Raw genomic sequence first — 21,933 nt, 5'->3', positions numbered from 1 at the left:
TATACTGAGTCAAGTTGACAATTTTATTGACACGGGTGTTCTTACCTAATGAACATTTACATAAACTCCACCAAAAATCAAACAATATAAATCAAACTGAGTATAACAATGTGTAGCTGTCTTGAAAGTAAGCTACATTATTTACACTGAAAACAAGGGAAACTTTAATGAAATAAATAAAGACATAGCTTTGTCCATTTTCACAGCATGACCAACTATATTCAATTTGTTATGGTCTAACATGACCAGAATATATACTGTAGCTATTAGTAATTCAGTGATTATTGTATAGCGGAATGCTTTTGGCATTTTATCATTCAACACATACTGTATTTTGTGGAGAAAAAAAACGAGAACTGCTACTTTAATCATTGTACAGCTTAAATACTTCAGACAGTTTTGCCCTTTCGTTCATAGCTTTAACTCGTTGGCAACTTTGGATGCAATGTTTTTAAAAGTGATGGATGAGCCTGATATCCTCTTGAATCTCACGCCATTGAGGGAGAGGCGGGGCAGCTTGCAAACCTCCATCTCCCATTGGACAAGGTTCTCAGCATGTCCATCACCATGGACACAGAGCAGCAGGAAACACTCTTGCTGTTCATAATCGCAGTTGTTGGCGTTGAGCACCTTGCGTATCTCTTCCATGATGTCGCAAGGCTCCATGGAGCTGGTGGTCCTCATACTCCAAGTGAATCTGAGGGAGCGGGGTTTACGGTCTTTACTTTCCCCTTTCTGATCCCCAGGTACATTGCGACTGATAAGAGGGAGAAAAAGAAGTTGAATTATCTAAAGCTCTGCATTTTCCCCTAGGTTTAGTCATTGTCATGTGTATGGCTCTGCATCATGAATAGACAAAATAATGCAAAGTGTTGATCAAATTAGCAAAGCATACAGTAAACAGATGGTCATGCAGCACACTAGGAGCACAACACTCAATGAAATACAATAACCACACCCTTCATCACATACAGATACCACTTCCATGGGGAAAAGGTGAGGGAGATGGGACTACTGGTTGACTGACAGAATGGAGAACAGAGCTGGGAGTGAAGTGATATCAAGCCTGTCACAGAAATATCAGGTTGCGAAAGCAACAACATACACCTCACCTTGAGCCCTCAAATCTCCCGTTTCTCTCAAACTCGGTTGAGACTCTGACAGTTGTAGAGGAAGCAGAGCAAGATTAGGAAAAAGAGAAAAAACACATGTGGACTTCCAAAGAGAGTATTTTGTCATTTCAAGGATGAGAGATATATAACATACAGTGAGCTCCAAAAGTATTGGGACATTGACATGTGTTGTTTTGGCTCTCTGTACTCCAGCACTTTGGATTTGAAATGACACAATGACTAATTTGAAGGTATTTTCATCCATATCGGGTGAACCGTTTAGAATTACAGCACTTTTTGTACATAGTCCTCCCCACCCCATTATCGGGGACTAAAAGTATTGGAACAAATTCACTTATTTATGTTAAAGTAGTAAATAGTTCATTGTTCCCAAATTCACAACACGCAAAGCTCGACTCTATACATTTTTTGGATGCATTTGGTGTTTAATTTGGTTGTGTTTCAGATGATTTTGTACCCAATAGAAATGAATTGTAAATAATGTATTGTGCGTCATTTTGGAGTCACTTTTATTGTAAATAAGAATACGTTTTTAAACACTTCTACATTCATGTGGATGCTACCATGAATACGGATAATCCTGCATGAATAATGAGTTAGAAAGTTATAGACTCAAAAATATATTTGATATTTCTGCGTTTAACTTTCGACTCATTGTAATCATGGTAGCATCCACATTGGTGTAGAAGTATTTAGAAACAAGAAAGCCACCACCAAATAACTATAACCTCAATATGGAAGTGTTGACATGAACCCTGTGCAGAATCAATGGGACAAGAGACTTTGAACTGGTCACACTGATCAGTCTCGCCGGTGTTCAAACTAACAAAAAGTGCTTCAACAGACCACATAGAGCAAGGGGATACAGGAATGGAAATGTGTTGAGTGACGGTATGACAGCTTGGATACGTTTGTTGACATGACGAGATTCACCCAAACAAGACAAAAACAAAACCATACAGTGGAACTACAGTCCACACACCCACACGTCTAATACACACATTGTGTATTAGGGTCAGTGCATGCAGACTGGGGCTGTTGTGGGAGCTCTCATGCAGTCTATTTCTAGAGGTTGACAGACAGCAGGACAGAGGTCCTCTAGACATCCTCTGACATGTCCCATGTTTCTTCCCTCTATGTGACACTGGTTATATTTAGAGGAGAGGGGGTTGGCTTGAAAGACAATTAGGCAAGCAGTTACAGGGCCATTGTCGGACTGCGTACCATGTCCACAGACCCTAATGGGTTTTGTGCTGCAGACATGCAGACTAGCTCTGAAATGAGTCTACAGGAGGGTAGAGAAAGTTTGATTCCTGGAGGGTTTAGTTAGTGGGCAAGATAGAAGCCTCTAGCCAGTGGGATGAGGAACAAGAGCTGTACTGAGACTGTATCTGGGGCTGGACGTGTCACATACACATTCTAGAGAGAAGGGAATGTGACCATGTAACCATGTTGTATATGAGTTTGTTCTCTCCACACAGAACTCTGACGTACAAAGTTGAGCCTAACTCTTGTGGGGACATAAGGGTTGAAATGATCCCTTACTTTAGGTCTCCATCTGCGACTTCCTATAACTTTCTATATCTTCCACTCTTGAAAAGCGTGTATTTTTTACGGATACATGAAAAGAGAGTAAGAAAAAAATGACATGATCACAGGCCGATAATGCCAGGATGACGAGGAAGAGGAAGGGGAAAAGAGAAGAGGAGAGATGAGTGGACAGAAGACTTACTAAGAGTCTTTGCTCCCTGGGAAGAAGGGATGGCAGGCCCTGATTTGGCCGTCTGCCGTTTGGCCGGGTCAATACTGACCCTGAGGGGAGGAAGAGCAGTGAAAGGTCCAAGGTTAAAGGGCACAGAAAGGTCAGGGAGACATTGGCACACAGCAATACAAAAGTGAGGAGAAGTGTGAAGGGAGGGCAAAGCGCATTGCCTACTACTGAGACAAGAGACTCCCTGCTAAGACTTCCTTCCTTATACTTCAACCAATCGTATCTAAGATGCTGTTACTCTGTGCAGAAATAAGAATCACTCGACAGAGAAATGAAATGAGTGACAAGGACATGGTGAAGGAAGAAAGATGGGAGGGTTGCAAATGTGACGGAACTTCCTGAGATGTAGAACTCCTGGTCGCCACTTGATCTCAGTGTGCCACTAAAGGCCTTTTCACACTGCATTGTTCTTAGCCCCAGGCTAACGCTGGCCCTGGGCTATCTTATCCTGTGTTCACACAAACATTTGTTCACCTAGGGATATTGGGCTAAGCTTCAGCCCTGGGCTAAGGATTCACACTTGTATTCCAAAGCCCTGGGCTAAAGGGGTCTACACAGAATATGCAAACGGAGCCAACGGAGCGTAACGCAGTGTTGAAATGTTGTTTTACACCACAAAAGGGGCAGTGCCACATGAAAATTGTAACACGCCATATCATTCCTTCCAAAACCGTGGGTGCAGTGTTGTGTGAAGTGCTTGACTTGGAATGAAATAGGTGCCGGTACTCATTTGGGGTACCAGTACGTTTTATATTTAGGTGCAGGAGCTCCACAATACTTTCGACCTAATATTTTACAAGAGGAACAGGAGCTCAAGCAGTAGAACATTTTAGGTGCCAGTCCTCAGCTCCAGTGAGCTCCTGCACAAATCAAGCACTGGTTGTGTAGGCAATGAAGCTCGCTTGGTTCCTTGATCTATAGCCTATAGGTCCCTCAAACTCAACTCGACCTCGAAGCCAGTTCCACTGCATTTTTTCGTTGTTCCCCTCTAACCAGGGACTGATTTAGACCTGTTACACCAGGTGTGTGCAATTAATTATCAGGTAGAACAGAAAACCAGCAAGCTCCGCACCTCGTATGGTAAGAGTTGAGTACCCTTGCTATAGGCTATGCATCAAAGTAGCCTATTTTACATTAAGAAAATAATCATAATTATCTCAGTGACTGTAAAAAAAAAAAAAATTTAAATGTTTTTTAAACAATTGGAGCCTTTTTAGAATCCCACCCAAAATGTATTTTGTTTAGATGTAATAACTAGGGACTCCAGGCTACTGGTAAAAACCAGGGGTGTAAAGTACTTAAGTAAAATACTTTAAAGTACTACTTAAGTAGTGTTCTGGGGTATCTGTACTTTACTATTTAGATTTTTGACTACTTTTACTTCACTACATTCCTAAAGACAACAATGTACTTTTTACTCCATTTATTTTCCCTGACACCCAAAAGTACTTACATTTTGAATGCTTAGCAGGACAGGAAATGTGTCCAATTCACACATGCTTTGTTTGTAAATTATGTCTGAGTGCTGGAGTGTGCCCCTGGCTATCCGTGAATTTTAAAAAAAAAACAAGAAAATGGTGCTGTCTGGTTTGCTTAATATAAGGAATTGGAAATGATTTAGACTTTTATGTTTGATACTTAAGTATATTTTAGCAATTACATTTACTTTTGATAGTATGGTGTATTTAAAACCAAATACTTTTAGACTTTTACTCAAGTAGTATTTTACTGGGTGACTTTCACTTGAGTCATTTTCTATTAAGGTATCTTTACTTTTATTCAAGTATTACAATTGGGTACTTTTTCCAACACTGGTAAAAACAGCTGTGAGATATTTTTCTCCACAACCAAAACATGACATTCTATTTTAGTTGATATGGGAGTGAATATATTGAAGCAGCATATCAAACTGGGATAATGTTCTAGGTCACATGGTCAAGTATAAGAATATTTGCCGGATATTTTAACTATAAATCTGATTATAAGGGAAGCTAAGAAAAACTAGCTCGCTTGCTATGTTTTTAGTTGCCAGCTTGCTACTACTAGCAAGGGAAGGAGACTCTTCCTTGTTTTCACTAAATAAAAAAAATGAAAAAGATAATACATTGTCATCGCCCCCTTGTGAATACGAGTGGGACCGGCGAGGATATTGTGTTACCGAAAGGTGTCCGCTACTCCAAAATCCCACATGCACGCAGGTAGTTCAACAGAGTGGAGCTTGTGGTAACCTTAACAGACAAACACAACATGCGAACAACAATCTCTCTGCTAAGTAAGACATTTATTAACACATTATGTCTTCTTGCTTCCAGCCTAGCATTTGATTTCCAACAGTGTTGGTTTATAAACCTTGATGTCTGCCTGTCTGACCTCAAAACCAATGTTTCACTCATACAGATCCTATTAAATTACTAGAGGGGCTATATCATAAACCCTCAAAGTTCCATAATGGCACCAAAATGTCAGCCATCTTGGTCAGGGAGAAATCCCAAACCACTTTCATTTACTTAAGCAGGAAAATAAAAGGCATGTGATGTATCAGAAATTAATGTAATGGAAAAATTTTTAGTCAATTGAAAATAATGTCATATAATTATAATCTGAGACATTTTCTGTATAAACAGCTTCTAAAACATATGTAAACAGACCATAAATGTCTCAGATTCTATTTTCTTAGAAAACTGTGAGTGCTATTATATGACAAAATATCAGTACTTGTTGCATTTACAACTTGTCCAAGTCCTATCAACTGTTTGTGCCAGTGTATGGCTGCGGATGGAATGCATTGTTTGAATGTTTGCATATTGGCAGTTAATGTCTCCTGACCCCTCCTGACCCCCTCCTGACCCACAGTGTCTCCTGACCCCTCCTGTCTCAGCCTCCAGTATTTATGCTGCAGTAGTTTATGTGTCGGGGGGCTAGGGTCAGTTTGTTATATCTGGAGTACTTCTCCTGTCCTATTCGGTGTCCTGTGTGAATCTAAGTGTGCGTTCTCTAATTCTCTCCTTCTCTCTTTCTCTCTCTCGGAGGACCTGAGCCCTAGGACCATGCCCCAGGACTACCTGACATGATGACTCCTTGCTGTCCCCAGTCCACCTGGCTGTGCTGCTGCTCCAGTTTCAACTAGGACCTGAGCCCTAGGACCATGCCCCAGGAATACCTGACATGATGACTCCTTGCTGTCCCCAGTCCACCTGACTGTGCTGCTGCTCCAGTTTCAACTATTCTGCCTTATTATTATTCGACCATGCTGGTCATTTATGAACATTTGAACATCTTGACCATGTTTTGTTATAATCTCCACCCGGCACAGCCAGAAGAGGACTGGCCACCCCACATAGCCTGGTTCCTCTCTAGGTTTCTTCCTAGGTTTTGGCCTTTCTAGGGAGTTTTTCCTAGCCACCGTGCTTCTTCACCTGCATTGCTTGCTGTTTGGGGTTTTAGGCTGGGTTTCTGTACAGCACTTTGAGATATCAGCTGATGTACGAAGGGCTATATAAAATAAATTTGAGTTAATTAGAAACATTTATGGAATAATTATTCTAAAACTGTCTGCCTAGGTAGCTAACACACATACAGTGCAGATAAATTCTTCCCATTCATTGTTTTACACAATATCTTATCACAACCCTGGCAAACCATGGTTGACCAACTCCCTGACTAACATGGCTGACCTTTGGACCATCATAAGAAGGTTCATTCTAGTATTCTAAATAGTATTCTGTACTGTTGAAATGTGATCTTGCCCTGTACAGAGAATGCTGTGCATAGACGAGACACATTTTTCTGAACCAGGCAAAAATAATGCAACAATATTATTATCATTGATCTAATTAAATGTCAATAGAAAAGCTATGAAAACAGTCGAAAGTTTGGACACACCTAATCATTCATGGGTTTTTCTTTATTTTTACTATTTTCTACATCAAATAAATAATATATTTAGATTTGTTTTATACTTTTTTAGTTATAACATAATTCCATATATGTGTTGTATAAAGAAAAACCCTGGAACGAGTAGGTGTGTCCAAACCTTTGACTGATACTGCATATATACAGTTTTTGATGGGATGCATTGACATTATGGACAGTATGTGGATAGAATATTTAGTATATCTGTAGAATACGTAGGATAGAATGGTATACACTGTATTCAGCAATGGTTGAATAGGATGCAATTGACCAGAATACAGTATATACAGCGGCTTGTGAAAGTATTCACCCCCTTGGCATTTTTCCTATTTTGTTGCCTTACAACCTGGAATTAAAATGCATTTTTGTGGGGTTTGTATCATTTGATTTATACAACATGCCTACCACTTTGAAGATGCTAAATATTTTTCATTGTGAAACAAACAAGAAATAAGACAATAAAACTGAAAACTTGAGCGTGCATAACTATTCACCCCCCCAAAGTCAATTCTTTGTAGAGGCACCTTTTGCTGCAAGTCCCTTGGGGTATGTCTCTATAAGCTTCCACTGGGATTTTTGCCCTTTCTTCAAGGTAAAACTTCTCCAGCTCCTTCAAGTTCGATGGGTTTCGCTGGTGTACAGCAATCTTTAAGTCATACCACAGATTCTCAATTGGATTGACTAGGCCAATGTCACAGCAGGACGCTGCCACCATGCTTCACTGTCGGGATGGTATTCTCTTTTTCTCCCCAATTTCGTGGTATCCAATTGTTGTAGTAGCTCGTATCTTGTTTCATCGCTACAACTCCCGTACGGGCTCGGGAGAGACGAAGGTTGAAAGTCATGCGTCCTCCGATACAGCCGTACTGCTTCTTAACACAGCGCGCATCCAACCCGGAAGCCAGCCGCACCAATGTGTCGGAGGCTACACCGTGCACCTGGCAACCTTGGTTAGCGCGCACTGCGCCCAGCCCGCCACAGGAGTCGCTGGTGCGCGATGAGACAAGGAAATCCCTACCGACCAAGCCCTCCCTAACCCGGACAACGCTAGGCCAATTGTACGTCGCCCCACGGACCTCCCGGTTGCGGCCGGTTACGACAGAGCCTGGGCGCGAACCCAGGGACTCTGATGGCACAGCTGGCACTGTAGTAACCACTGCGCCACCCGGGAGGCCGGGATGGTATTCTCAGGGTGATGAGAGGTGTTGGGTTTGCGCCAGACATAGCGTTTTCCTTGACGGCCAAAAAGCTCAACTTTAGTCTCATCTGAACAAGGTACCTTCTTCCATATGTTTGGGGAGTCTTCCACATGCCTTTTGACAAACACCAAACGTGTTTGCTTTTTTTTTTCTTTAAGCAATGGCTTTTTTTCTGACCACTCTTCAGTAAAGCCCTGCTCTGTGGAGTGTACGGCTTAAAGTGGTCCTATGGACAGATACTCCAATCTCCGCTGTGGAGCTTTGCAGCTCCTTCAGGGTTATCTTTGGTCTCTTTGTTGCCTCTCCGATTAATGCCATCCTTGCCTGGTCCGTGAATTTTGGTGGGCGGCCCTCTCGGCAGGTTTTTTGTGGTGCCATATTCTTTCTTTCTTTTTTATAATGGATTTAAATGGTGCTCAGTGGGATGTTCAAAGTTTCGGAGATTTGTTTTATAACCCAACTCTGATCTGAACTTCTCCACAACTTTGTCCCTGACCTGTTTGGAGAGCTCCTTGGTCTTTCATGGTGCCGCTTGTTTGGTGGTGCCCCTTTCTTATTGGTGTTGCAGACTCTGGGGCCTTTCAGAACAGGTGTATATATACTGAGATCATGTGACAGATCATGTGACACTTCGATTGCACACGTGGACTAATTATGTGACTTCTGAAGGTAATTTGTTGCCCCATATCTTAGTTAGGGGCTTCATAGCAAAGGGGGTGAATACATATGCACGCACCACTTTTAATTTATTTATTTTTTACATTTATTTCAACAAATCATTTTTTAATATTCGCTTCACCAATTTGGACTATTTTGTGTATGTCCATTACATAAAATCCAAATAAAAATCTATTTAAATTACAGATTGTAATGCAACAAAATAGGAAAAACACCAAGGGGGTGAATACTTTTGCAAGGCACTGTACGTATGAAATAACACATTATGTAAACATTATTAAAGTGACCAGTGTTCCATTATTAAAGTGACCAGTGATTCCATGTCTATGTACATAGGGCAGCAGCTACTAAGGTGCAAGGTTGAGTAACCGGGTGGTAGCCGGCTAGTGACAGTGACTAAGTTCAGGGCAAGGTACTGGGTGGACAGTCTGATGGACTTGAGATAGAAGCCGTTTTTCAGTCTCTCTGTCCCAGCTTTAACACACCTGTACTGACCTCGCCTTCTGGATGATAACGGGGTGAACAGGCCATGGCTCGGGGGGTTGATGGCCTTCATGCTTATTTTGGCCTTCCTGTGACAGTGGGTGCTGTAGGTGTTCTGGAGGACAAGCAGTGTGCCCCCAGTGATGCGTTGGGCAGACCGCACCACCTTCTGGAGAGCCCTGCGGTTGCAGGTGGTGCAGTTGCCGCACCAAGTGGTAATACAGCCCGACAGGAAGCTCTCAATGTGCATGTGTAAACGTTTGTGAGGGTTTTAGGGGCCAAACCAAATTTCTTCAGCCGCCTGAGGTTGAAGAGGCGCTCTTCACCACACTGTCTGTGTGGGTGGACCATTTCAGACGGTTAGTGATGTGTACGTAGACGAACTTGCGGCCCCATCGATGTGGATGTGGGCGTGCTCCCTCTGCTGTCTCCTGAAGATCCTTCATTTTGTTGACATCATTTCTGGCACCACTGTGCCAGGGCCCTCACCTCCTCCCTGTAGGCTGACTTGTCATTGTTGGTAATCAGGCCTACTACTGTTGTGTCGTCTGCAAACTTGATGATCGAAGTGGAGGTGTGCATGGCCACGCAGTCATGGGTGAACAGGGAGTACAGGAGGGTGTTGAGCACTCAACCTTGTGGGGCCCCTGTGTTGAGGTTCAGCGTAGTGGAAGTGTTGTTTTCTACCTTCACCCCCTGGGGGCGGCCTATCAGGAAGTCCAGGAACCAGTTGCACAGGGTGGGGTTCAGACCTAGGGCCCTGAGCTTAATGTCTCAATCATAGCAATAGCGTCATTGCATAAAATGGTACGCAGCATCATCTGGATACGTGTGCAGCAAAAGTTCAACATTCACCTTCTGCTACCATTTCTGTCAAGCTGTTTTTCGGTAAATCCAACATACGCACCACACATAACGCACTGCAACTGCAACGCAATGCTGCAAGGCAAACGCAACATTCCAATGGAAATTAAAGTACTTCTGGTGTACTAAAATGCAATGACCCTGTTTCACACGGGCTATTTTGGCACCATGTTTCTGGGGCTAGCCCCGAAAAGTCATTTCTAACCTGCTCCGGAGCAGGGCCAGCTAGCCCTGGGCTAAGGTTGGTGCTAGTCCACTTTAGAATGTGCAAGTATAAACACTCGCTTGGCCCCGGGCTCAAAATCTCCCTTAGCCCTGGGCTAAGGAGCAGTGTAAACACGTCTTGAATCAGACTGAGGAACAGAAGGTTTTCTCTGAAGAGGAGGTATATTGGGAGAGCTTTTTCTTTGCTTTTTTTTTAAACTGCTCCTGAGCTGCCAGACCATCCGCTTGTAAATGTTCAGAAATGGATGTCTCAAGACATAATTCCCTTTGAATTTGTGAATTGCATCTGATCTTGCTATCAGCACAACTTGTTCACAAAAAGCTACCCAATAATTTATTTCAGAACCCTCTTGTTTCCCTAACAGTGTACATATGACTCCACAAACCAATATTCCACAAACTTAAGTTCCCAAAGTCTTATAAACAATAATTATTATCAGAATAATCTATATCAGGGTATTCAACTCTTAGTTGGAGATCTGGAGCCTGCAGGTTCTGTTCTACCTGATAATTAAATTGCACCCACCTGGTGTCCCCGATCTAAAATCAGTACGTGATCAGAGGGGAAGAATGAAAAAAAGCAGTGGAACTGGCTTCGAGGTCCAGAGTTGAATTTGAGGGATCTATATCATGCCTCAGCACATCACAAAGTCGATCACATTGCTACAAGCCAGCCAAGTTATCACAGGGAGCGTTGAGCATAACCCATAAACATACAACAAAATCCAATACTGGACAGAGCACCAGAATCTGTCTACCTTTCAAACACATATCAGTCTACATAAAACACACAAACTTACCTGGAACAACAGTTCAATACTAACCAATCATTGCTTTGTGAAAAACAAACCAGTCAATAGCAACTACATAAGCAGCCCCCGTCCCCACAGCATGCATTGTAGATTGATTAGTAGCAAGCTTTCTGTTTGCTGTTGATGGATTTTTTTACTGACTGATCAAGAGGACAACACTGCCCTTAGAATATACCCTATCTTTGAAGCCTGAGACCAATCACAAAGGTTCTAAGCAGTGTGTTAGTTTGTCAGTTCCAGCTAATTATTGGTTAAAGAGAGTTTTAGTTGATGAATTGCACACACTGAAGGGAACAAGGGGTCCTACCTTTTGGTAAACCTGAATGACATGTTTCTACAACAGAATCAGGAAACACAAAGAAACATGAACATGAGGAAGGACAGCTGAAGGAATACGACTGATTGGCTGAAATTAGTGAACAAAAATCACACTCGGCTGTCCCCATAGCAGGACCCTTTGAAGAACCCTTTTGAGCTCAATGTGGAACCCTTTACACAGAGTTATTCTATATGGAACCCAATAGAATTCTACTTGGAACCAAAAAGGGTTTTCCCATAGGGACAGTCGAATAACGCTTTTGGAACCCTTTTTTTTTTTAAAGATTGCAGGGTGGTTGGAATCATCAATGGTGAGAAGGAGAAGGTTCAAAAGACAGATGTTGATTTCTATTCCTAATGTCAGGTTAGTCTTGGGACATCCCTAAATTGTTGTCAGTAGCCTGGCTGCCCGCCTGAGATGTGTTAGTCAGTCTGGACAAAAACTCAAATTGGGTTTTCCCTGCTGGTTTACACTTGAGATAAATGTAATTATATGTATTTCTTAGGCTGGCACCCAGGCTACGTTATCAGTGCTTTTGGAACAATCTATTGTTAGTAGGACTGTGAACGTTCCACACAATGTGAATCAGGATGCTAAACGGAAGAGTGTTCAAAGGATTAAAAGGATTAAAAACAAACCATATAAGTAAGAATTTCACTGTTAGTCCACACCTGTTGTTTTGATTTGATATACAGTAGCCCGATATAGTCCGAGTATATTTTAGGGGCTTGGACTCGGCTGAATTGAGTGGCATGGAGCCGTTGTCCCTGACACCTACCTGCGTGTGAGTTTGGAGGTGAGTTTGGAGAAGAGGTTGCTGGAGCCGCGGCTGCGAGTCTGGGTAAGGCGCGCGGCGTCGTCGGACAGCGTGGGTGAGGCTGGGGGCCCATTGTAGGTGGCTGTGCGGTGCTCCCTCAGCTGGCCGCCGTGGAAGGTGCTGCGGCTCGCTGTGCCTCGTGGGAAACGTAGTCTGTCGGGCGTGGTGGCGCTGGTGATGCTGTGGGTGGACACCACAGGGTTCCGCTGGCCAGGAGAAACGGCCACACTACAGGGAGGACGGAGGGAAGAGATGATACAGAGAAGACAGACTACACCTGGCAGTACATACCAGTTCTATACATAGCATCACCAGCTGGGCCATTACCATATCAACAGAACCTTACCTTCAAGCCCCAAACTCTCAAATTAAATCTAACCTATGTTAATTACGTTAATTTAGAATAATACTAGTTGTTCCCTAAAATGTTCTATTTTGAAAGTGAGAGAGGTAACATGAACAGTTTGGGGAAACTGGTTAGTGGGGGAACATGGAGTGACCGACACAGTTTTGGATAGTCAAGGTAGAGGTGGGTGGTGGAGCTGCCAGTGCCAGACAGGGCCCGGTTTGCTGATAGCGATGGAATTTAGGCTTACGAGTGTTTTAACGATGCATCTTTCCTACAACGGCCGAAGATGTAACATGCGTTTCCCAAAACACCATGCAGAATGAAGTGCATCGTTGGAGCATGTGTTGATACTGATAGGATGGAAAGAAAGGGAGCGCTGCTCTCGGATCAGCTTTCTCCATTCAAATCTTACCTTAACATTATTTAACAATACTGACAACGGATATGCTACTAGAGAGATATAACCACCTACGGCTACAAATATTGAGGCGGTGTCACATTGTATAAATGATGTGAGACAGGCGCAGGAATTCGTAATAGGGAGGTTTAATACTCCACCCAAAATATACAACATGCCATGAAAAGGCACGGGGACAAAGCCCAAAACAAACACGTACAAAAACACAGGGATGTAACCCAAACAAAAGAGTGAGGTTAAACCTCAAATAAATACACGGGATGAGACCCGCAATACACTACACGGGGTGAGATCCGTAATAACAAATGCACAACACCCGTAATAACTAGTGCACAATACACGCAAGCCGAAATAGCAAAGCACAGGTACTCACAGACCAACGGACATGGGAACAATAACCGATAAAACAATGATGAACAGAGGGCATATATATACAATTACTAATCAGGGGGAATGGGAACCAGGTGTGCGTAATGAAACAGTTCAGTGATGCTGAAGTCCATTGTGACGGAGTCTCCAGAGCCGGTGCACGGAATGAGCAGCAGTACCGGGGGAATCCATGACAGGCGGCTTATTCTAATGCTAACCCGAAAAAAAATGCACTAAATCACTAATTTGGCACATCATTGCACACATGTTAGGTTACACACCATGAAATAGAGTATATTGAGACAAATTAAAGACAGTAGTCTTTAGACAGTAGCAAAATAACCCACAATTTATTGAACGTATTTCAATATGATTGAAATAGGCCTTGAACCTACTGTATTTATAATTTGATGCAGTCATCTCGGTTTTCAATTGAAGCATTTTTTCATACATCGCTTGTTTGTATCAATTGCAAAGACATGGGCAACTTTGTTCTAAGTTATCTGTGGTCACAGTGAGAAAGATAAACCATGTGATTCTATGTTTAGCGGAGATCTTTTGTGTATAAAGTGACACGGGTGGGAAAAAAAAACATCAGACGCACTAAGCTGTCCTACAAGTGGTCATAGGCAGGCGTTACATTACGAGCGTTTTCAAGTGCAACGTTTTTTGGGAAACCGGGCCCAGTGCCATACCAGGGCAAGACCAGGGTCAGACCAAAGCTCCAAGGACCAAACAGAGGATGGAGAGATTAGGGAACAGCGTTGTGTGTATAATAAAGGGTGGGGCTGTCTCCTACAAGAGGTTACAGAGAGGGAGAGATGTCGCCATCACAACGGTTAGAGATAGTCCATAAAAGGGATGGATGTCGATGTGGGGCCGTTGCGTGGGTTAGAGAGGGCCCGAGAAATAGGTGGTCTACACGTGGGAGGGGAGAGATCAAACAGACAGTTGGACTCCCTGCCTGCCGTCTTACTTGGGCCTGTAGAAGTTCAGAGTGCAGTGGGGCAGCGTGGCCCAGTCTGAGTCTGAGAGGCAGGCAGAGAGAGGGCCAGAGGCCTGGTACCTCAGCTGGACCGAGGTGGACGAGCCAGCCAACACAGGGGCAAAGCCAGAGAACGGACTACTCGTCACACAGGCAGACATCTCAGTTATACTGGGACACAACCAGACCAAGAGGTAACCAGATAGATAGAAGAGAAGAAAAAGGGAGCCAAGAAAGGCAAGTAAAAGAAGAGCAAGAAATTGATGATATTTCTCCCCTAAAGGCCTTGTTGTGTTTTTCTTTAATAACTTCTCTCAATAATAACAGTATTACTACACATAGTTCTCTCCTCTGAGGCCTTGGGGGGATGGACAGTGAAGGTGCTGTGTTGAATGCTGATGCCATGTGGAGGGTTCCTGTGAAAGGGGCCACTAGGGGTTTAGTGCAGGCAGCCAGTGAACACAGCAACATTCTGGCCTGTTCCTTACCTTTTCTCCTTCCCATTGGGAATGACAGAGAGCCGGTCCGTAGCGTTCTTGTCGCTGCACACGTACGTATTTCTCCTTGTCATCCCGCCTGAGCCAGTGTTATTCTGCAGGGTGGTACAGAAACGCTGATTCAGCACACATCATCAAATCAGAATGAGGGATTCATCCCCACTTCAAGTGTCATAATATGTTCTAGAATCGATAATTGAATGGAATAGCAGACACTCACATTGGGGACGGGGGTAACACCCTTCTTGCCATTGGGAATTTCAGCCTTGTTGGGGTTGTTGGCGTTCCCCAGCAGGGGACTGGAGGGGGGGACACTGCGCCCGCCGGGGGTGTTGGGTTTGCGTAGCTGCACCCCTCCCTCCTCTTTGATGTTGTTTTCGGCCGTGCTGGTCTGGCTCCTCTTGGGGTATCCGGACCCTTGGGGAACATTCTGACCCACTGGAGAAGAGAGAGAAAACGAGGAAGAAATAATAAAAGGATATAGAAAGAAACATTACTGGCCTACATAGAATTGAATATCTTTAGCCTCACATTTGAGCTGAAAAGCATGAGTCAAAGATGAGAATTGCCTCTAAATGTTTGTGAGTGTCTCACCCTGGTCACTGTAGCGTCTCTGTTTCTGGTTGGAGGAGATGCTCCGCTGGACTTTGAGGTGGGAGGGAGACTGGCCATTGAGCTCGCTGGTGGGCCGGGGCTTGGCCAGGGACAGGTTGCTACTGGAGGTTGACTCACTGGGCTCCAGCTAGGGGTCAAAGGTCACAAGAACACATGTTAAAAAGACTGGACTCTGGATAGACTGTGTACTAGAACGGAGATATAAACAACTATCTATAGTGTTGCTCTGACCTCAGAAGACTTCCTTCCAAGCAGCAGGTAGGTGGCAGTGATCTCATCATACTTCATCTTGGCCAGAGACTCCTGGATCTCCTCTGGAGAGAAGCCCATCCCCACCATTACATCTGGAACAGTACAGAGACATGGGTTCACATACACAGCCCTCACCTCTACAACCATTGTCAACAACTTTCTCATTTTCAGGGACTATTCCTTTAATGAAACTGACCCCAATCCTGCAACCCAAAATGTTAACAAACGTAATAACAAAAATATCTTTATTCACAAGTTTCAGCAACCAAAAACAGCCCACATCCTTAGTGTGCTCTACATAGTTAATACAAAATTCATAAGCAATTATGCACACTTTGTCCTCTGACTCATTTAAAGCAATGGTGTATTTATATCTTCCTATTCCACCATAACGACAAGAGCGAATCCACCACTTATTAAATGCAGCAGAAACCTCATCATGAGTGAGTCAGCATTGCATTCCAGCTCAGGTGTTATCACCCCTCCTCCCTCTCGCCCCATCCATCAGCAGAGGAGGAAAAGTGCTGGGGGGAGGGGAGGAGTGGGTAACACACAGGCCTCCCAACCAATCACTGCCACCCCCGCTGCCTTCCAACCAATCACTCCCCATTTTCCATCTGCCTCCCGACCAATCACTTCCACCCCCGCTGTGCTGCTCGCATCACGTTGAGAGGAGCATGCCAGGTGAGGAAGATCCCGGAGCTGTAGTTCCATCATACATCAGCTCCCTTAATAATACATCAGTTCCCTCTATCTATCTCTGCATCCTTCTCTCTATCTATCCCTCCTTCTCTCTATCTATCCCTCCTCTCTATCTCTGCATCCTTCTCTCTATCTATCCATCATTTTCTCTATCTCTGCATCCTTCTCTCTATCTCTGCATCCTTCTCTCTATCTATCCATCTTTTTCTCTATCTATCCATCCATCCTTTTCTCTATCTCTGCATCCTTTTCTCTATCTATCCATCCACCCTTCTCTCTATCTATCCATCCATCCTTCTCTCTTTCTATCCATTATTCTCTCTTTCTATCCATCCTTCTCTCTATCTATCCATCCATCCTTCTCTCTTTCTATCCATCTATCCATCCTTCTCTCTAGCTATCCATCCTTCTCTCTTTCTATCCATCCTTCTCTCTTTCTATTCATCCTTCTCTCTTTCTATCCATCCTTCTCTCTATCTATCCATCCATCCTTCTCTCTATCTATCCATCCATCCTTCTCTCTATCTATCCATCCATCCTTCTCTCTTTCTATCCATCCTTCTCTCTATCTATCTATCCATCCTTCTCTCTTTCTATTCATCCTTCTCTCTTTCTATCCATCCTTCTCTCTATCTATCCATCCATCCTTCTCTCTATCTATCCATCCATCCTTCTCTCTTTCTATCCATCCTTCTCTCTATCTATCCATCCATCCTTCTCTCTATCTATCCATCCATCCTTCTCTCTTTCTATCCATCCTTCTCTCTATCTATCCATCCATCCTTCTCTCTTTCTATCCATCTATCCATCCTTCTCTCTAGCTATCCATCCTTCTCTCTTTCTATCCATCCTTCTCTCTATCTATCCATCCATCCTTCTCTATTTCTATTCATCCTTCTCTCTTTCTATCCATCCTTCTCTCTATCTATCCATCCATCCTTCTCTCTTTCTATCCATCCTTCTCTCTATCTATCCATCCATCCTTCTCTCTTTCTATTCATCCTTCTCTCTTTCTATCCATCCTTCTCTCTATCTATCCATCCATCCTTCTCTCTATCTATCCATCCATCCTTCTCTCTATCTATCCATCCATCCTTCTCTCTATCTATCCATCCTTCTCTCTATCTATCATCCATCCTTCTCTCTTTCTATTCATCCTTCTCTCTTTCTATCCATCCTTCTCTCTTTCTATCCATCCTTCTCTCTTTCTATCCATCCTTCTCTCTATCTATCCATCCATCCTTCTCTCTATCTATCCATCCATCCTTCTCTCTAGCTATCCATCCTTCTCTCTAGCTATCCATCCTTCTCTCTAGCTATCCATCCTTCTCTCTAGCTATCCATCCTTCTCTCTAGCTATCCATCCTTCTCTCTAGCTATCCATCCTTCTCTCTATCTATCCATTCAAATTGGAAGATAAGGCTTCACTAAGCCCACTGATGAGTAATTCGTTCCACTGGGTGAAAGAGATCGGAAGCCCCCTGAAACATGATCTCTCGCCACTAGACTACAGAGCCCTCAGTGAAACATGTGATCTCTCTCCACTAGACTACAGAGCCCTCAGTGAAACATGTGATCTCTCTCCACTAGACTACAGAGCCCTCAGTGAAACATGTGATCTCTCGCCACTAGACTACAGAGCCCTCAGTGAAACATGTGATCTCTCTCCACTAGACTACAGAGCCCTCAGTGAAACATGTGATCTCTCTCCACTAGACTACAGAGCCCTCAGTGAAACATGTGCTCCATCCAATCTCCCCCCTCTCTTTCTCTCTGTGCGCTAGGTGACTGGCATCTCCCTCTAACACATGTGCTCTGACGGAGATCCCAGCTGCTATTATGCAATACCCCCACACTCCAGAGGACATATTTCAGAGTATACGCCCTCTCTACCCCTCCCTCTCCCGCCGTAGTGCTTTTATCCAGGGCAGGATGTGGAGGCTTTCTCTGTCTCATGTGTCTCACCCTCTCTCAGGGGCTCTCGCAGAAACAGGGCTGCTTTTATGCTGCATCTCTTATTTTTCTTTTCAAAGTGTTTAAATGCTGAGAGTGATTCTGTTGCAGTGTTGCTGCTGCCTACACACTTGAGTTTCTGAAGCGCAATAACAAGAGCAGTTTTTCTCCTGTTTAGTACCTATTCTCTTCTGATCCGTGATGTCCTGTTCTGGTTCTACAAAAGGCTTAAGCTCGTCCTCCTCCGATCCCACGTTGATCCAGCGGTCCTTCATGATTTGCTGAAAGAAAAATAAATAGTCCTTGTAATACAGGCCAGGGTCCTCTTAGTACAGGGTTTTAACATCATGATCAGTCATACGTACACATGGATGTGTGTAGCATAAGGAACCCTCTTAAATCCACTTTCACGTCATTGAACTCAAATAAAGTGAATTGTGGTTTCCTTGAAAAAGATTGGATAGAGATTTCGATTGGACACAACGCTCCACTGTTTGAAGGTGGAATCGCCATTTAAAGTCTGCATAATGTCATTTTCAAACAAACTCGCCAATCAGTAGGACAGTCGTGTACGATGGGTTTACAAGATAATAGGAAATGTACAATCACGAGGCCGACACCTATTCTAAATGACATCTTTCAATGCAAGGTCATAGCTCATCTGAACATCTGGTGACAAGAGGGATGAGGGTGGATTCTAGCACACACAATGTGAACACAGAAACTAAGACAACGTCTGTGTTGTTCTCAGAAACAAAAAGGATAAAAATAAGAGTGATCATGAATTATGTACTGTGCCAACAGCGGAGAGAGATAAAGAGAAGGGAGAATATGAAGCACAAAAAGAGAGTGTCGAGCAGATGCCAGGCCGAGGAGTGGTGGATGGATGGAGAGGTGGTGGGTGGAAAGAAATGCTCTGGAGTGCCATGGCGGCGTGAATAAAGAAGTGTAGAATATTTACATTTTCGCTGTCGTCCCTCACCTCGAAAGTCCCCCGCTTGGCCGGGTTGAGCACTAGGAAGCGCTTGAGGAGGTTCTCGCAGTCTGTGGACATGTAGAAGGGGATACGATATTTCCCCCTCAGAACCCGCTCCCTGAGCTCCTACAGAGAGACAGACAGGGAGAAAGAGTGAATGAGACAGGCAGTGAGGGCATCTTTGAAATTGTAAGTTCTTGTTCATCTAAAATTTGACCCATATGTTTCATTGACTATGAATCTCCCAATGACAAAGAATCTGAGGATGGAAGTGTTTTTGTGATAGTATTCTTGTGATAGTATTTTTGTGATAGTATTTTTGTGATAGTATTTTTGTGATAGTATTTTTGTGATAGTATTTTTCTGATAGTATTTTTCTGATAGTATTTTTGTGATAGTATTTTTGTGATAGTATTTTTGTGATAGTATTTTTGTGATAGTATTTTTCTGATAGTATTTTTGTGATAGTATTTTTGTGATAGTATTTTTGCTGACCTTGAGGTTCTGCCCATCGAAGGGCAGCGAGCCGCTGACCAGTGTGTAAAGGATGACCCCTAGGCTCCAGACGTCCACCTCGGGCCCGTCGTACTTCTTCCCCTGGAACAGCTCTGGGGCGGCGTAGGGTGGGGAGCCACAGAACGTGTCCAGCTTGTTCCCCATGGTGAACTCATTACTGAAACCAAAGTCTGCTATCTTAATGTTCATGTCTGCATCCAACAGTAGGTTCTCTGCCTAGAGACACAGGAGGGAAGGGAGAGAAAATGGACGTAAGGATGAGGTGAGAAATAGCAGTGAAATAGAATAGATGTAGGTAACAGACCAACTGGGTCACAGGTAAAAGCAAATACTGGAATAACTCAAAGACTCATAACAGTAGAGCTCCAATAAGATATAGAGATGTCAGAGGCACAAAAAGATCAACTGATGCCTGAAGAGGGTCCTTTACAGAACACCCCCCCACACAAAAACAAAGTGCTCTGCAAGTCAAAGTTAGTGTCGCGTTTAAAGTTTAACTGTGTTTCCTCCTCTCCCCAGTGACACAAACACACATGGTGGAGATGGATGCTCTCTGCTCTCACATCTCTGTCCTCATGGATCATTCATGAAGCTCTACAGAGGAAGCAGAGTGTGGACACGCGGCTGCCGCCAGAGGAGAGGAGATGGGAACTCTGAACAGAGTCACTCCCACCGAGGTCGACCCACTCACACTAACCGTGATTAAAATAGCATCAATATTTATTCTACTTGTGGTAGCATAACATAGGCTGGCTAAATGGAATGATTGCTTTACGTGAGTATATTGTGCAGTGGACAACATGGGAGCAGGTAAAAAGCCTGCCTCCAGCCACCTGACTTCATCCTCCTCTCCCCCACATACACCCAGCCAGGCCCTCACTGGTTCCTTACCTTCAGGTCTCTATGGACAATGTGCTTCTGGTGGCAGTACTGCACAGCAGATACGATCTACATAGAAATAGACAGATAGACAGACAGTGACAATCTTCCCCCTGACAATGTTCTCACACACACCTCCCCCCGGGTGAAGGATGTGGTGAGGAGATGTGGTGTAGAGTGAGAAGATACAGCTAGAGACACAGAGTATCTCAGACACAAGGTGTAGACATGACATCTCTAGCTGGGAGAAAACTGTGTCCCCTCTTCCTGTGTGAGCATCTGCTCTAGATGTATCAGTATATCAGTGCCCCCAGTGAAACGCTGCAGTAAGATGAACCTGCAGTGAGACCAGTGAAGTAGGAAGCTATAGCCTAGACATTTCTAAGTGTGCCTTTCCTTCCACTGCAGAGCACTGTGTGTAGGCAGCACACCCCCAGTGTTTCACCGTCAGTGACAGAGAGATAAGAGATGAGGGGAGCTCAGTGTTTTGTCAGTTTGTCAGTTCTCATAACCCCACCTCATACCCTGGGTGGGTCAGGACACTGACTTGTGACATATGGCCAGGCAGGCAGGCAGGGTGTGAATCCAGCACACTGCGGGAAAAGTCCTGTACTTACCTGTCTAAATTTAGCCCTGGCCTCTTTTTCTTTCATCCTTCCGTGTGCAACAAGGTAGTCAAAGACCTCTCCTGCAAGAGAAATGCAGAAGTTAGGAGCTGAAATTAAAGGTTGCATATTTCAAAGGGAAAAAAAGTTTAAAAATATCAACATTCAGACAGTACATCAAATGAGGTAAAACGGTATGTGGAGCATGCGAGCCTAACTGTTCCTCATGCCTACAGAGGGAAACATAACTCTAATTAATATACTGTAGTTCTGTCCTGAAGGCACAAGCTTCTGAGTATGGCTACAACATCAGAGACATTCCTCAGCCCACGCACCTGTGTCTTTGTGGAGGGGGGGGGGGGGGGGGGGGGACGAGCATCAACACAATTCTCCCCATAAAACCTCTAGTTCTGCATCCTCAAAACCCTCCCACACACACTCAGTGTTGACCGCAGGCTGGGAGTAAGTGTGTGTGTGTCCATGTCCGTGTGTGTGTGTCTCTTGGCTCTCCCACCCAGAGCTCTTCTCTGTCCTGGTACCCCAATGGAAGAACCAGCTTCCCCCTGAAGCTAGCACAGCAGAGTCCCTGCCCATCTGAAATCCT

The 21,933-nt window shown here is 44.0% G+C and overlaps 1 protein-coding gene across 13 annotated transcripts in view; it reads right to left on the bottom strand.

Annotated features, from left to right (window-relative positions):
* Nucleotides 1-5: 5 nt before the first annotated feature.
* Nucleotides 6-21,933, bottom strand: part of mark3a (MAP/microtubule affinity-regulating kinase 3a) — a 30,502-nt gene continuing 8,574 nt past the window's right edge. For 2 of the 13 annotated variants that reach the window (XM_021574208.3, XM_021574204.3), the window contains exons 6-18: nt 21,342-21,412; nt 20,737-20,793; nt 19,825-20,061; nt 19,315-19,455; nt 18,535-18,634; nt 15,678-15,790; nt 15,426-15,573; nt 15,052-15,269; nt 14,823-14,926; nt 12,175-12,441; nt 11,385-11,411; nt 1,113-1,157; nt 6-757 (exon numbers count right to left, since the gene is read on the bottom strand). In XM_021574208.3, the coding sequence (XP_021429883.1) occupies nt 412-757; nt 1,113-1,157; nt 11,385-11,411; nt 12,175-12,441; nt 14,823-14,926; nt 15,052-15,269; nt 15,426-15,573; nt 15,678-15,790; nt 18,535-18,634; nt 19,315-19,455; nt 19,825-20,061; nt 20,737-20,793; nt 21,342-21,412 (1,874 nt within the window). In that variant the 3' untranslated portion in view covers nt 6-411. Of the gene's footprint in view, nt 758-1,112; nt 1,158-2,865; nt 2,946-11,384; nt 11,412-12,174; nt 12,442-14,822; nt 14,927-15,051; nt 15,270-15,425; nt 15,574-15,677; nt 15,791-18,534; nt 18,635-19,314; nt 19,456-19,824; nt 20,062-20,736; nt 20,794-21,341; nt 21,413-21,933 lie in introns of all 13 variants that reach the window. The other 11 variants (XM_090211223.1, XM_090211224.1, XM_090211225.1 and 8 more) reach the window with 11 other exon arrangements.

Source organism: Oncorhynchus mykiss, chromosome 19 (genome assembly GCF_057628025.1).
Source record: "Oncorhynchus mykiss isolate SJ-2025 chromosome 19, ASM5762802v1, whole genome shotgun sequence".
Lineage (NCBI taxonomy): Eukaryota > Metazoa > Chordata > Actinopteri > Salmoniformes > Salmonidae > Oncorhynchus > Oncorhynchus mykiss.
This window is presented reverse-complemented; position numbering and strand designations above follow the sequence as displayed.